At 43.3% G+C, this 14434-nt stretch overlaps 1 protein-coding gene across 1 annotated transcript in view; it reads right to left on the bottom strand.

Annotated features, from left to right (window-relative positions):
• Window positions 1-14434, bottom strand: part of osbpl1a (oxysterol binding protein-like 1A) — a gene marked incomplete at its 3' end in the record, with an annotated part of 57643 nt that overhangs the window by 10615 nt on the left and 32594 nt on the right. The window contains exons 19-24 of the mRNA XM_080024274.1: window positions 14264-14398; window positions 9616-9713; window positions 9011-9193; window positions 7851-7958; window positions 7618-7707; window positions 1278-1416 (exon numbers count right to left, since the gene is read on the bottom strand). Of these exons, the coding sequence (XP_079880400.1) occupies window positions 1278-1416; window positions 7618-7707; window positions 7851-7958; window positions 9011-9193; window positions 9616-9713; window positions 14264-14398 (753 nt within the window). The remainder of the gene's footprint in view (window positions 1-1277; window positions 1417-7617; window positions 7708-7850; window positions 7959-9010; window positions 9194-9615; window positions 9714-14263; window positions 14399-14434) is intronic.

Here is a 14434-nt window from a genome sequence, read left to right as displayed (position 1 = left end):
ATCCAAAGCGACTTACAATTGTTCAAACACCGACGGACGCAACCATCAGGAGCAATTAGGGGTTAAGTGTCTTGCTCAAGGACACTACAGCATGCTAGCAGGAGGAGCCTGGGATCGAACCAGCAACCTTTGGATCACTAGACCACCAGCTCTACCTCCTGAGCTACCATCCCCCCCCCCTTTCATCTCAGTTTCTCTGTTTACATCAGAATGTTGGGATTGAAGCGTTCCCCTGATTACAGTATTTAATCACAACTAATGATGTGAAATTATACGTGAAATATCAATTATAAACAACCACTTCATGGCATTTTAGTCGCTATAATTTAATATTCACACACTAATCTGGGGGATATTAGCCGAGCCTCATTTATCTGAAAACTGATTCAGGAACAATTTCCCTAAATGGATCCACGCTGATTATTTACACTTGACATATGAATATAAGTTATTCACTCACAATATTATCCAGAGACATGAACTCAATACATTAATACCTTTAACCTGAACCGTATGATGTCTTAGCTTAAAGATTCTGTTTCCCCCAAATGTGTAGGGAGGGAAAAAAGGAACTCATCAAGCGATATACTCTTACTTGAGTCATTTTCCTCATGACAACTTGTATCTGGAAATACTTTGTGTAAGTATTTCTTAAAAAGGAGAGATATTTGGACAACAGTGTAAGAAACCCATGGTGAATGTTTATGTGTGTGTGTCTGGGCGATTCTCGGAAGTAGAAGAGAAAGAAAAAGTAGCAAGAAAGACAATGCAAGTAAGAAAAGTTATTTTATTTTGTGCATTTTGGGTGTCATGATAGTAAAATCTAAGACTCCATTGAAATAAGAAAATAGTTCGCTGAGGAACGCTTATTCCTACCCTGTTTATCATTTATTTTATACTTTTATACAATTATAAATGATATTATATTATAATTATTATTCTACTTTATAAATGCCTTTTGCTTTGCTTTTGTCACTATCTGATGCCTTATTTTAAGGTAGAACACTTTGAGTTACATGTCGTGTATGAAAGGTGCTATACAAATAAAGATTATTATTATTATTGTACTTTAACTTTTATGATGATTTTTAACTTTTTCTTTTTTACATTTTACTGTTTGTTCTGTACTAAATTGAGAGTCATTGAGAACTGTGAATCAAATTCCTTGCATTTGTGGAAGTAAACAGGCCAATAAAGCCTGAATCTTTCCAATTCTGCAGTTATTTTTGTGAGTGCATATACTGTATATAGTCTTGAAATATTCAACCTCTATTTACCATTCTGCAGCTTCTCTTCCCCTCTGCCTCTTTCTTTTCGACTGTCCTGTTGTGTCTCAAGTGCGTTTCGAAGGTGACAGGATCCACCGCATACAAACACTCCGTCCACCTCCCGTACAGAACACACACTTTCCTTTTACTGTAAAAAAAACAACAACCCACAAACACACATTACAGCTAAGAGCAGTGGTTAACAACTTAGATTCATATTCTAGAGTTCACCCCCTTCCAATTGGCCTCCCTCCAATCAGCACTATGACATCATAGCTTTGGGACAACATGTCATGCTCCTGTATATACCGGTCCTATTCACTCTTGTGGTGCCAGATTGTTGAGTACCGTCCATCCAGCCTTCTGACATCCATATTCTGTATCCTTGCCTGCAGGGTTTTTTCATCTGATTCTTTTTTGTCTTTGTCGTCTTCATCCCCATTAAAGAACTGTTACGTCCAATTGATTGTGTCTGTGGTTGTGCTGTTGGATTCAAGCCTGTTTCAACCATTACTGTACAATCGAGCATGTACGGACCCAACTGACTCAGACGCTCTCAAGCAGCAGCTGATGGCTCATGTGGATGCCATTCAACGCCCCGAACAGGCAGGCTCTGCCTTTGTGAGAGGCCTGCTGGAGACACCCACTCTCTTCGAGTGCAGTCTGGAGTCAGTCCGCGAATACAGAGACTCTACAAAGACTTTTCCGTCGCCCTGCCTGCTGCTTCCTCTGCCGATCCTACTCCCGTTCCAGCCAGCCCAAAGGCTTCCTTCAGCTCCGATCGAGCCATGATTGCCACCCGCCTAAGGTTATGTGGGGTCTCCCGGAGCTTGCCAGTACTTTCTTTCTTTCCAGTGTTACCTCATGTCCCTCAATTTCCTCACCAAACAATCAAGAGTGCCATATATTATATCGCTTCTCTCTGGCAAAGCAAAGGAATGGGGAATGGCTGAGTGGGAAAACCAATCCCATTCCTGGGCAACGACAGAGTTTTTCTCCGTGGAGCTCCGCAAGGTTTTCAATAGCACTCCAGGTACAGAGGCAGCTCAGGGCCTTCTCAATCTCATCCAGGGAGGGTGCACAGTTTGCCAGTACAGGTACTCCTCACTTAACCAACTACCTGTTTAATAACCGTTCGGACTTACGACCAGCTCTGCGACCAGTCTGTATTGTACACTGCGTACAATACCACGCCATGCGGGTTGCATGCACGGCGTCTTAGCGTCAAGCGTCTCATCACACATCACCGCTCTCAGTCTGTCTTGTTCCCGCAGTCTGTCGGTATTCACTACACTTCACTTCCCAATCGCCACGGCCCCTTAACGTGAAATAACACCTGTACTCAATTGAATTCCAGATTGCTGCAGCGGAAAGTATTTTGAACTCTCCCTGGTTGTTGGACATTTACTGTTTTGGCTGCTGGCATTAAGGACGAGTTGGTGACATGGGAACTCCTGGGGGACCTTGATTTTGTCGCTCTCGCCATTCGCCTAGACGGACGTCTCCAGGAACGGCAGAAGGAGAGGGCTCACTTCTCTCTGCCTCGGGGGTGTCACTATGCCCAGTCTCCACCCTCTTCTCTGGAGTCAGCGCCCATACCGGCACCCTGGAGCACTTGCAGCTAGTTCGGTCTCGGCTCTCGGCTGCAGAACAACAGCGCCGTTTGCAGGAGAACGGTTGTATGTACTGTGGACAGAGTGGCCATTTGGTCTCCCAACTGACCAGTAAAAGCCACCGCTCACCAGAGGGTGCTGGTGAGCCGGACTGTGAACCCTAATATGCCCTCTGGGCCTCTACTCCATGCTGAGCTGTTCTGCTCGGGACAAGGACTCTGGGTGTTTGTTCTCATCGACTCATGGTCCACCAGACGGCTCCTCTTTGCTTGGGTATATCAGGCAATCATTATTTTTCCTTGTGGGTTGCAAGACCAGCTTAACGCAAGGAAGATACACCTGGCGCCACAACCAAGTGCTGAAATGCTTGGCTGCTGTAATCGAGAACAAGAGGGTAACCACCAATCCCATGCCTCTAAATGCCCAGACTACCTTCCCACGGAGAACAACCTTCATGCGGGAAGGGGAGAAACGGCGGACCAAGCCATCATTCCCAGACTCTGGCCCACTGAACGCAGCCCGGGATTGGGAAATGCGGGTAGACCTCAGCTAGAGGCTCACTTTCCCAGCCTAAATTGCAGTTGCCAACCTGTGCCCAGATCTTGTCCTCTGGTCCAAGTCCTGCGGGGCGAGTCTTTATTGTTGTGCTGACTGTCCCATGGGAGGAGGCCATCTATGATTCGCATTCGAACGGAAGAGGCTGCCGTATGCCAACTTAGCAGCAGAGGCAGAGGGGCGGGGCTGGAACGTGAAGGTGCGGCCAGTGGAGTTGGGTTTTGTGGCCAAGTCCACCACAAGGCTCTTGAAGGAGGACGGGATCAGAGGGCAGGCCCAAAGGAAGGCAATTAAAGAACTTGCCACTGCAGCCGAGCGGAGCAGTCACTGGCTGTGGCTAAAACGGAGGGACGCAACATGGGCTGCCAAATAATCATGTTGGTGCCATCGTGCGACACACACTCAGGTCTGATCAACCTGTGGTGGGCCAACCTCGGCAGAGGGTGTCTTGTGATAAATGGCCGAAACACCCAATGAGGTTGGGGCACACAACTGAAGATGTGTCGCATTAGTGGCCCGTGATCTGTGCAAAACTCACCCCACCCAAGATGACATTCTCAACCATCTCAATTGTTCTACTGAAAATTTAGGGATCTTAACAACTAGTCCTATGAAGAATCCTGATATCTGGTGTCAAAACCAGTGACCGCTGCGAAAGGGCAGCTGACAACCCGGGAAAGACCTGGTGACGGCCTGAAGAGACTGCTGGCAGGAGGGAACAGACCCCAACGGGGCTGGCATGGGTTAGCTACCCATGTTAGCAGGAGCCTTTCACCACACAGTGTCTTGGATCCACCCAACAATGGCTAGTTCAAAACAAAAAACACCCCTTGAGTCTGCGAGAGCGGGGGGTGGAAGATGACTCGTCGGCGGACCACACGGTAACAGACCCTGGAACGGAAACGACAACGAATCAAATGTTCAGCACAGTAGTTGACGGAGTAACAGTATTGGTGGGACACAAGCTACAAAGCTGCATCTGTGGCTGGAAAAAGGTAACATCAGAGAAGGGTCTCAAGATCCACCAGGGCAGAAAAAAGTTCCTGAGAGAGCTTAGCGAGGGGCCTCGCATTGACCACTACTTCCTCAGAGGTAGGGCAAATCAGTCAATTGAAGCCCAGCGGCAGGATATTCACCAAAGTCCACAGGGTATCAGAACCCCATACGAAGCTCAACCAAGCACAGATCCACCAACGGACATGAGTCCAGAGCCCACTCAGCCACAGACAGCAGTAGAGAGGAAGATTAATGGACGGAAGCCTCTAATCTTGTGGCCTAAATCCTGCCAGAAAAAGGAGTGGGAAAGCACAGACACAGACCTTGTCCATATTCTAGAAGGTCTGAAATTGTGCGTGGAAAGAAAACTGGACAAGATCGGAGGGATCATATACAGCTATGGAGCAGAGAGATTTGGGGTGAAAACTACGAACCTTCAGACACAAAAAGATCCATCAGCAAATCTCAAGTCCAGGAGACAACAAGAGATCAAGCGACTTGTGAAAGAAAGAAGGAACCTGAGGAAACAATGGAGGAAGGCCACAGCAGTGGAAAGGAAAGGGCTTGATGCACTACAGGGCAACATCAAGCAGAGTCTTGCAACACTGCGAAGAGCAGAATGCTTGAGAAAGCAACATAAGAAGAAAGAGCAAACGAGGACTGCCTTCTACAGAGATCCCTACAAGTTTGTCAAAGACCTCTTTGTCAAGGAGAAAACTGGGACCCTCAAAGTACCCATAAGGGAACTAGAGGAGCACCTGAGCACCTACTCCGACACTATGGCATGTGCCAGCCAGCATTCCGGATGACGTGCCACCAATTCAACCACCTGAGCACCAGCTGGAAGCAAGGCCCCCAACTTGGAGCGAAGTTGAGAGCACAGTAAAGCGGGCAAGAACAGCCTCAGCCCCTGGGCCCAATGGCATTCCATATAGGCTCTATAAGAACACACCGGGCGTCTTAAAGTACCTCTGGAAGCTCATTAAGGTGGCATGGGGAAAAGGAATTATACCAAAGGCATGGCGACGGGCAGGAGGGATCCTGATTCCCAAAGAGAAGAATTCCTCAACCATCAATCAGTTCTGCCAAATCAGCCTCCTGAATGTGGAAGGAAATATATTTTTCAGTGTTGTGGCCCAGAGGCTCTCAGTATTCTTGCAGAAGAACAACTTTGTCGACACCTCAGTGCAGAAGGCAGGGATAAGTGGATTCTCAGGATGCCTGGAACACATAAATGTCATCTGGCACAAGGTACAGTCAGCCAAGAAGGAGAAGAAAGACCTGCATGTGGTTTTCTTAGATCTTGCTAATGCCTTCGGGTCAGTGCCTCATGAGATTTTGTGGACGGCGTTCAACTTCTTCCAAGTCCCAGAGGGTATCACAAGGCTGGTCAAAGCCTACTTCCAAGACCTCCAGTTCTGTGCTACAGCACAGGCCATTACAACTGCCTGGCAGCACCTCCAGATAGGCATAATGGCGGGCTGCACCATCTCTCCACTGGCGTTTACCATGGCAATAGAGCTTATTATTCGAGCATCCCGATGGGTGGTTGGAGGGGAACGGTTGAAGAGCGGGCTGCGTCTTCCTCCAATCAGGGCGTATATGGACGACATAACAACAATAACAACAACAAATGCATGCACCAAACGCCTGCTGGATAAACTCCAGGGAAACATCAAATGGGCACGAATGGAGATTAAACCCAACAAATCCCGCAGTATCTCCATTGTCAAAGGCCAGCTTGCCAATGAGAGGTTCCATGTCAACAACGAGCCAATACCAGCAGTTCTGGAGAAGCCTATCAAAAGCCTTGGCCGCTGGTATAGCGCAGAACTCAAAGACTCGAAGCAGGTGGAACAACTCAGGCAGGATACAATCAGTGGCCTCAAGCAGATCAACAACACCGCTCTCCCCGGGAAGCTGAAGCTGTGGTGCTTTCAGTTTGGGCTGCTGCCCCGTCTCATGTGGCCAGTTTCCATCTATGAGGTCACTCTATCCCATGCCAATCGGCTAGAAAGGCTAGTAAATGCACAAGTGAGGAAGTGGCTTGGACTGCTGAGATGCCTTACCAGCATTGGCCTGTATGGCAGCGGAACCCTCTCCCTGCCAATCTCAAGCCTGGTGGAGGAGTACAAATGTGCCAAATCAAGGCTGGACATGACTCTCACAGAAACCTGGGATCCATTTGTCAGAGGTGCTGCTCCAATCCTAACAACGGGGAGGAAATGGAAGCCATCGGCAGCAGTTGCGGTGGCAAAGACGGCCCTCAGGCACCGGGATGTAGTGGGGCATGTCCAACATGGCAGAGGGGGCCTTGGCTTGGCAACAACAACACCCACATGGCAAAGGGCTACTCCAATCGAACGGCGGCACATGGTTGTGGAGGAGCTGCGCCACCAGGAGGAAGCAGCCAGGTGTGCCAAGGCAGTCTCTCAAGCCCAGCAAGGCCGCTGGATGAAGTGGGATGGAGAGGAGGAAAATTACATGGAGCGAGATGTGGGGCATGGAGTCGAATAGGCTAAGTTTCATCGTCAGAGCCACTTATGATGTCCTGCCCTCCCCAACCAACCTACATCTCTGGTATGGAGAGGACCCAGCCTGTCTCCAGTGTGCAGCCCCAGCAACCCTCAAACACATCTTGGTGGGATTATTTGGCAGATCTTAACAACTAGTCCTATGAAGAATCCTTTCACTGGATTAATCCTCCTCAGCAGCCAGTTATTTTGGGTTACCCATGGCTGAGGAGACACAACCCTCATATAGACTGGGAAACGGGGACCATCTTAGAGTGGCGTAACAACTGTCTGCCTCAAGTAACAGTAAAAATGTTAATTAATCTCTTTGCCTGACTAAAAAGTGAACAGAGGAGGCTCAATACACTGATACACAAAGAGAAATCAATCTACTGATTTCATTTTGTATATCAGTGTATTTCAGTCCTAGATAGAAACAGGTTCAATTTGGGCTTCCATACTATGAAACAGTTATAAGGACAAAGCAGAATGTGCTGAGTTTAGCGTTAAATGAAAAGTGTTGTAACCCATCAAATGGTAAAGTGGTAGAAAAACAGTGTGGTGAGAAAGACGGATCATTAGGACCGCTGACCTTTAAATATCATACATCATACTCAAGTATTTGACATTTAAGCTAAAAAAAAAAAGAACGAAATAGAAAAAAACACATACCTTTTGTCCAGAATATACCCTTCAATTTTGTGCAGTTCTCTCCCAAAAAGGCCACAGGGTTTGAAATTTAAGAAGCACCTTTCCCCAGTTCTAAGCAGAAGCAGAAAGAAACAGGAATCCTCTCTGTTGTTCTCACATAGAATTTCAACATTAGATCCATTCCTAAAGCTTTATTATCTATGGAATATGAAATATGAAATACACTGTGTTTAATGGAAGTTTTATCTTCTTACTTGTGGTTAGTGAGCTCCACTGAGCCGTATTGCTCGATCCACAGCCGACCCACGATGATGTTGTGCACGCAGCATGTCGGGTTCGTCCATGTGTATGCCTCGCTGAACCTGAGGAGGAAACAGCAATGCTTTTTAGAAAGTATTAATAACAACAGGATCTCAAACTCAAGGTACCTAGGGGGCCACTGATCAGGTTGTGATCCTGGGGCAGCGTTGAACATCGAGGAAAAATGTTTTTTTTTTTCACTGCACTAGTGAATTCCATAATAAGTCTGTGTGGCAGACCAAGGGGGCATGGTCAAGCCACCGCTGCAGACAGGCGGTGCAGGCTCCCATCCTAAGGCCGCCCAGCTGCTGAGGATCGGGCAAGGAGGGAGGAGCTCCCTTGATTAGTCCAATCCCCGACCAAAGAGATAGGTGCGTGGCGGAGACGCTGCGCAGAGCAAAACCGGCACTGACAGGAGTGTGTGTGTGTGTGTGTGTGTGTGTGTGTATGTCTGTGTGTGTACTGTTTATTAATACATGTGGACTATTTTGCTTTTTGCAAACCTTTTTGTTTTCCCTTTTGGCCCATATGTCACACTTTGGTTGGACCTTTCAATAAAATACATGCCAAACGGTGCTGTTTCTGCCTACGCCTGCCTCCCATGCTCATTTCCTGGCCCTGGGCCGAATCACACCACTACAGTCTGTTAAAAATAATTGTGTAATTGTGTAATTGTGTAATCATTAATAAAAACTTTTGTTGTATTATATTATATTTGGTATTAAATTAACATGTAGGGGGCTGCATTAAATTGTCCCGTGAGCACAATGTGGCCCCTGGGCCTGGGGTTTGAGACCAATTTACAGAGAGAATGTGAATTTGCTAGTCAAGGGGTTTGCAAACTGGGGTCCACAACCTCCTAGGGGAAGGAATTGCAGGGGTCTGCAACATATCTATCATTATTTCTTATTTTTTTTTTATTTTTTTTTTTACTATTTTAAATGTTTTAATATAATGTTTTTCACAACATATATTTAGATTCAGTCTCTGAATCTGAATTTGTTTTGTGAAAACAAAACTACTGAATAAATAATAATAATAATATAGCTTGTTTTATCAATGGAAAGGGGCCTTGCCATAAAAAGTTTGGGACCCCCTGTATGGAAGATCTTACATGGGCAGCTCCAGGGTGATGATGCCTTTGGGTTCAGCCTCCACACTTTTGCCCCAGAACTTGAGTTTGGGGTGGATGGACCCATGGAACATAAACTCCTTCTGGAGACCTTCTGCGTGGAAGGCGCTGACTGGAGGGTGGTGGCTGACCTGCTCCGAGACCAGCCTGAAGCCTAGGTCCTCCCTGGAAGAGGACAGGAAATCTGGGTTTGAGCCGAGGCCTTCTCAAAGTGAGTTCATATCGCTTGAAAATCCCACAACTGTTCTGTAAGATTCTGTAGACCTGATGGAAAGCAAATGTTGTCATCCATATTCTCACCATGAGACCCTCCAGTAATTTTAGGATGTCCTTCAACAGTAGAGGTGGAAAACTAAGTTACTCACTTACTAGTTGTTGTTCAGTTACTCAGTCAGTAAACGTTGACATTTCATTCCACGATCATTTTAGAAAATATCAGTAATTTTTCTACAGCGAGAGGTGGTCTATTTTGGGAAAATATGGAACAGGCTGTGAAAAGGGACACAGTATATAATATATATATATATATATTTGTGTGGATATTATAATGTTAAAGAATTTTCTTCAGCTTTTCATTCATCTCTCACCTGACCAGTTCGTAGGTTTCTCCCAGTAGCGGGTTGAAGGATTTTCCAGTTCGCTCCCACTGGGACGCCACAGCGGACACAGCGAACGCAGCCACACACTGCCAATGTCAGATAAGAAAAGATAAGATGATAATAGATTTTAGATGATATAATATAAGATAAGATTATATAAGATAATTTGATATAAAATAAGATTAAATTATATAAATAAGATTAGATGATATCAGATAATATTAGATTATATAAAATAAGATGATATAAGATAAGATTGTATAAGATTATATAAAATAAGATGAGCTAAGATGATATGTGACCCACCGCAGCAAACCCGCTTTCTCGCGCATTTCTAAAATCGCCAGGGGCAGCCAAATAAATTGAAAAAACCTTTCCCGAAGGAAAATTTGATCTTCCCAGATTTGTGTTCCTTTGCGTTTTTTTTTATCTCTCAATGTATTTCCAAAACCGTGTTTGATTTATAAAAAGTAGAAAAATGTTAAACCGTGGTTAAATATTCCTGTTAGATAACATGGGGAAACACAGATCACCTACCGAGACGCTGAATAGCGCTGAACAACGCCGATCGATCGTTTCCTTTAAAGCGACAGTCCAGGTGAAGATCATTCCTCCATATTTCATGTGATGTGAAGTCACAATGTAAAACTGTTCTGATAGAGTTGAACCTTTAAATCGTACTACTTTTACACACACAAGGAGACATTATTGTGTGGGGGGGCTTATACCAATGAAGAAGCCATGCTGACGTAACTTCCATAAACAAGACGAGAATCCGGTTTCACTTGTCTGTGAAAACCTTCATCTCCGTGTTGTAATGGATTACGAGAAGCGGGTGGCGGAAGATCTAAATCATATCGCAGACCTTAATCTGGCCAGTGTGATAGCTCAGAGTCAGTGTAAACAGCGCGTACTGGACTTCATTTTCCACAATGATAGTCAGTTCAATCTGATACCGGCGTTATCCCGGCCTTGGAGAACATTTCAAACAGCAGATTTCAACCTGGATGTGACGATGAAACGGAATATTTTCAAGAACCACCAGAGGAGAACGACGATACGCCCGTTCTTGTTACAACGGAAGAAGTTGATGACGTGATGAAGTCCGTTGAGGTTGGTGATGCAGATTATGAACAAGTAGTAATGCACAAGATTCTCAAGTTTACCTGCAAATGCAGCCAGTCGCGAAAATGAAAAGAGGTAGCCCCAAACAGGCTCTCAGAGTGTAGCTGGGGTAGGGTTGGGGTTAGCCTAGATCAGGGGTGCCCTGTCTTTTTCGGCTTGCGAGCTACCTTTAAAATGACCAGGTCAAAATGATCTACCTTCATTAAAAAATGCTTAATATATTTATTTATATGTATATACTGAGTATACTTCATATATACAATATATGTTGGCGCACCTTGCGTCCCTGCATGAACCCTTACGGCACAATAGCATTAAATACATTTATGGTCACTACCTTACTCTGATGACTTGCACTGAATGGAGCTGGCCAGGGTTGCATAGTCCGGACAGTAGCTACTGGTAGCCAGCCTCAAGCAGGCTTCCAAATGATCATCAGTCACGGTGGAATGCTATTTCGACTCAATAATCTGGGAATCATGTGGGAAAATGTGGGAAAAGGCTGACTCACACAAATAAGTAGAGCCGAATAATGCAGTCAAGGAGGTAGCACATTTCCTCATGTTTGGGTAATTTTCCTCTGTGAGTAAGTTCCAAAACTGTCCATGAGCCCTGGACTTGAGCTGAATGTCAGCCTGTAGTGTCAACATCTCATCCTCCACTGCAGACAAGTTCAGGTGAAACAGTGTTGACATTTTTGATGCGAGTGAATCAACCTCAATATCTTCCCTAAATGGGAAGCACATAAATGTAGCGATTGGCTTGAGTAAAGCACCTTGAAACCGTTTTCAATCTGCTCTGTGTAGTGCGCACTGTCGGGGCGCTCCTCGCACCCCTCCCCTCCCTGCCTTGCCTTGGGTCTCCAGCTTTGATGCAAGGTTTTGAAAGTTCCCCAAATCATGGCGCTGCAGCTTTGAGGACAGAAGTTGCGATCTACCCGCACTACCTTCGCGATCTAGAGGTCGATCGCAATCGACATATTGGGCACCCCTGGCCTAGATAATAACTTCAAGAACTTTGAAGATATTTGGCATACGCACATTTATATATTAAATGACACACCAAGGCTGATATACAGAGACTCATATTATTGATACTCTACATTTTGTTGTGTTGTCCGCACATTTAAACTCCTAAATAATTCCACTTTTATAAAACATGTATATTCTTACTGTTAAATAAAAGCCTTTTTAAAATCAAAAAATGTTGTGTGTCTGACGCTGTTCAACATTCCCTCAAAACACAAGAACAATGCAGAGATTTCCCCATTCAGCAGGGTGTAAAGTGGCCAAGCAGCTCTGTTGGTCCTCCAACCCATTTCCATTCTGGGAGCTGGCTGAATAAAGCCAAGTGTGGGGGAAAACTTTGAAGGTGATTGTGGTGTGTGGATGGGGTGGAATGAGCAGCCAAACCTGCCGCTCGTTAGCCCAACCAATGAACATCAGGTGTGGCTGCTCAAACCATCCCATCCACACACCACAGTGATTAAAAAAAGTCAAAAGCCACCAAATGTACCTAAAGTCTGGGGTGGGTCACACATGACATAAAATAAGATTAGATGATATAACATAAGATGATAAAATATAAGATTAGATGATATAGAATAAGATAAGGTGATATAAGATACGATTAGAGGTTATAAGATAAGGTATAGAGATATAGAATAAGATATAGAATAAGATAAGGTGATATAAAATAAGATAAGATGATATAAGATACGATTAGAGGTTATAAGATAAGATGATATAGGATAAGATGATATAAGATAAGATTAGATGATATAAGATAAGATGATATAGTGGATATAAGATAAGATAAGAAGATATAAGATAAGATGATATGAGATAAAATAATATTAGATGATTAACATAAGATGATAAAAGATAAGATTAGATGATATAGCATAAGATAAGATGATATAAGATATGATTAGATGATATAAGCTATGGTATGGTGGATATATGGTAGGATTAGATGATATAAAATAAGATTAGATGATATAAGATAAGATGATATAAGATAAGATGATATAGATGATATAAGACAAGATGATATAGGATAGATAAAAGATAAGATATGATTATATAAGATTAGATGAGGTGAGATAAGATAAGATAAAGTAATACATGATAAGATAAGATAATGTATGGTAAGATAAGATAAGATAATATATGATCAGATAAGACAATATATGATAAGATAAGATAGGATAATATATGATAAGACAATATAAGATATGATAATATATGATCAGATAAGACAATATATGATAAGATCATATATGATAAGATAAGATAATACATGATAAGACAACATATGACAAGATAAGATAAGAGTCCCTGGGGGAGTCCAAGAGTCCATTACAGCTTTATCAACTTACAATCAAACATGAAATCTGGACCAAATGTTTTTTCCCCACAAAAAAACACCGTTATTACTACTGAACACTGAAACAGTCATTGATCAATATTTTTAATGATTGATATTGACCATGTAAACCGTTCCAAAACACACTCACACAGTAAATTGTTAGATCGAAATCTGACCAAATGGATCAAACTGAGGATTCTTGATGTGGAAAAAGTTGAAACACTGATTTAGAGAATTTGTGATGAGCATTTACCGCCATTGTTTACCCTCAAACCTTATTCCTCTGTCATCTACAGTCTAAATTACTCACACGGGTAAATCAAATCATCAAAAAAAAAGATAAATCCATAGATTAACTGCTAGTTCCATCCCTCGTGAGGAAAAAAAACAGAGAGAATACTTAGCGTTTTGAAAAGCTGCTGGGCTCCAGCTCAGAGTTTCCGCCTCAATAAAGCGTCTCAACCCGTCTACTATTTGCATAATTGGTGCTTTATTGTGAGGTGGTAGTTTACCGGCACCCAAAGGATGAGTGGCTGCTTCAAAGTCAACATCTCGTGCATTAAACATGGGAACTCCAAAAAGCCAATTTTCTGTGAGTAAAATTGCATTCAAACAATACCAATTCAAAACATTAACCAAAAGTTATTTCCACACTGCAAAAAAAAGTCAAGGTCAAAAAAAATATATGAAGAATATGGAAAAAATGTATTTAAAAAATTGCTAATGGGTTGAGAAAATGTTCTTAAATGTCTAAAACTGTCAACACTGTCTTCTTTCAGATTGGAAGACTGCTGTTCACTTTAGAAAGTTACTGATTACTGATTCCATTTGTTTTATGCATGGATTTTTTTTTAACAACTGCTCTTAATTTTATACATCATTTTTTAAATTATTTTCTTTCTATCTATTTGATCTATTTTATCAATTGTTGTATATTACATATTAAACTATATAAATAACGTTTGATGGATTGATGAATGATTGAATACATTTTATCAACCATATTTCACAATTCATTACCATTGAAGAATAATAAAAAATATCTATTGTATCTTTTATAAATTATTTAAATAATTTATAATGCTGTTTTTGCAGCGTGAGCATCCTCCCTTTCAGGTCAGATCCTTGAGCGGTTACTCACCTTCATCCTCTCGATGGAGTCTGACCGTGCGTTGGCTTTGCGGATCAGCTGCGTGTGCTCCATGTATTCTGTGAGACGCTGCAGAAAGCTCAGCGGCTCATTGAAAATCACCGGCACCGTGATGTTGGAAAGCTCCTGAAACACAGGTGGCGGATGGATGGATGGAAGATG

This window comes from Zeus faber, assembly GCF_960531495.2.
Source record: "Zeus faber genome assembly, chromosome: 1".
NCBI lineage: Eukaryota > Metazoa > Chordata > Actinopteri > Zeiformes > Zeidae > Zeus > Zeus faber.
Note: the sequence above shows the minus strand (reverse complement) of the source record. Positions and strands in the feature narration are given on the sequence as shown.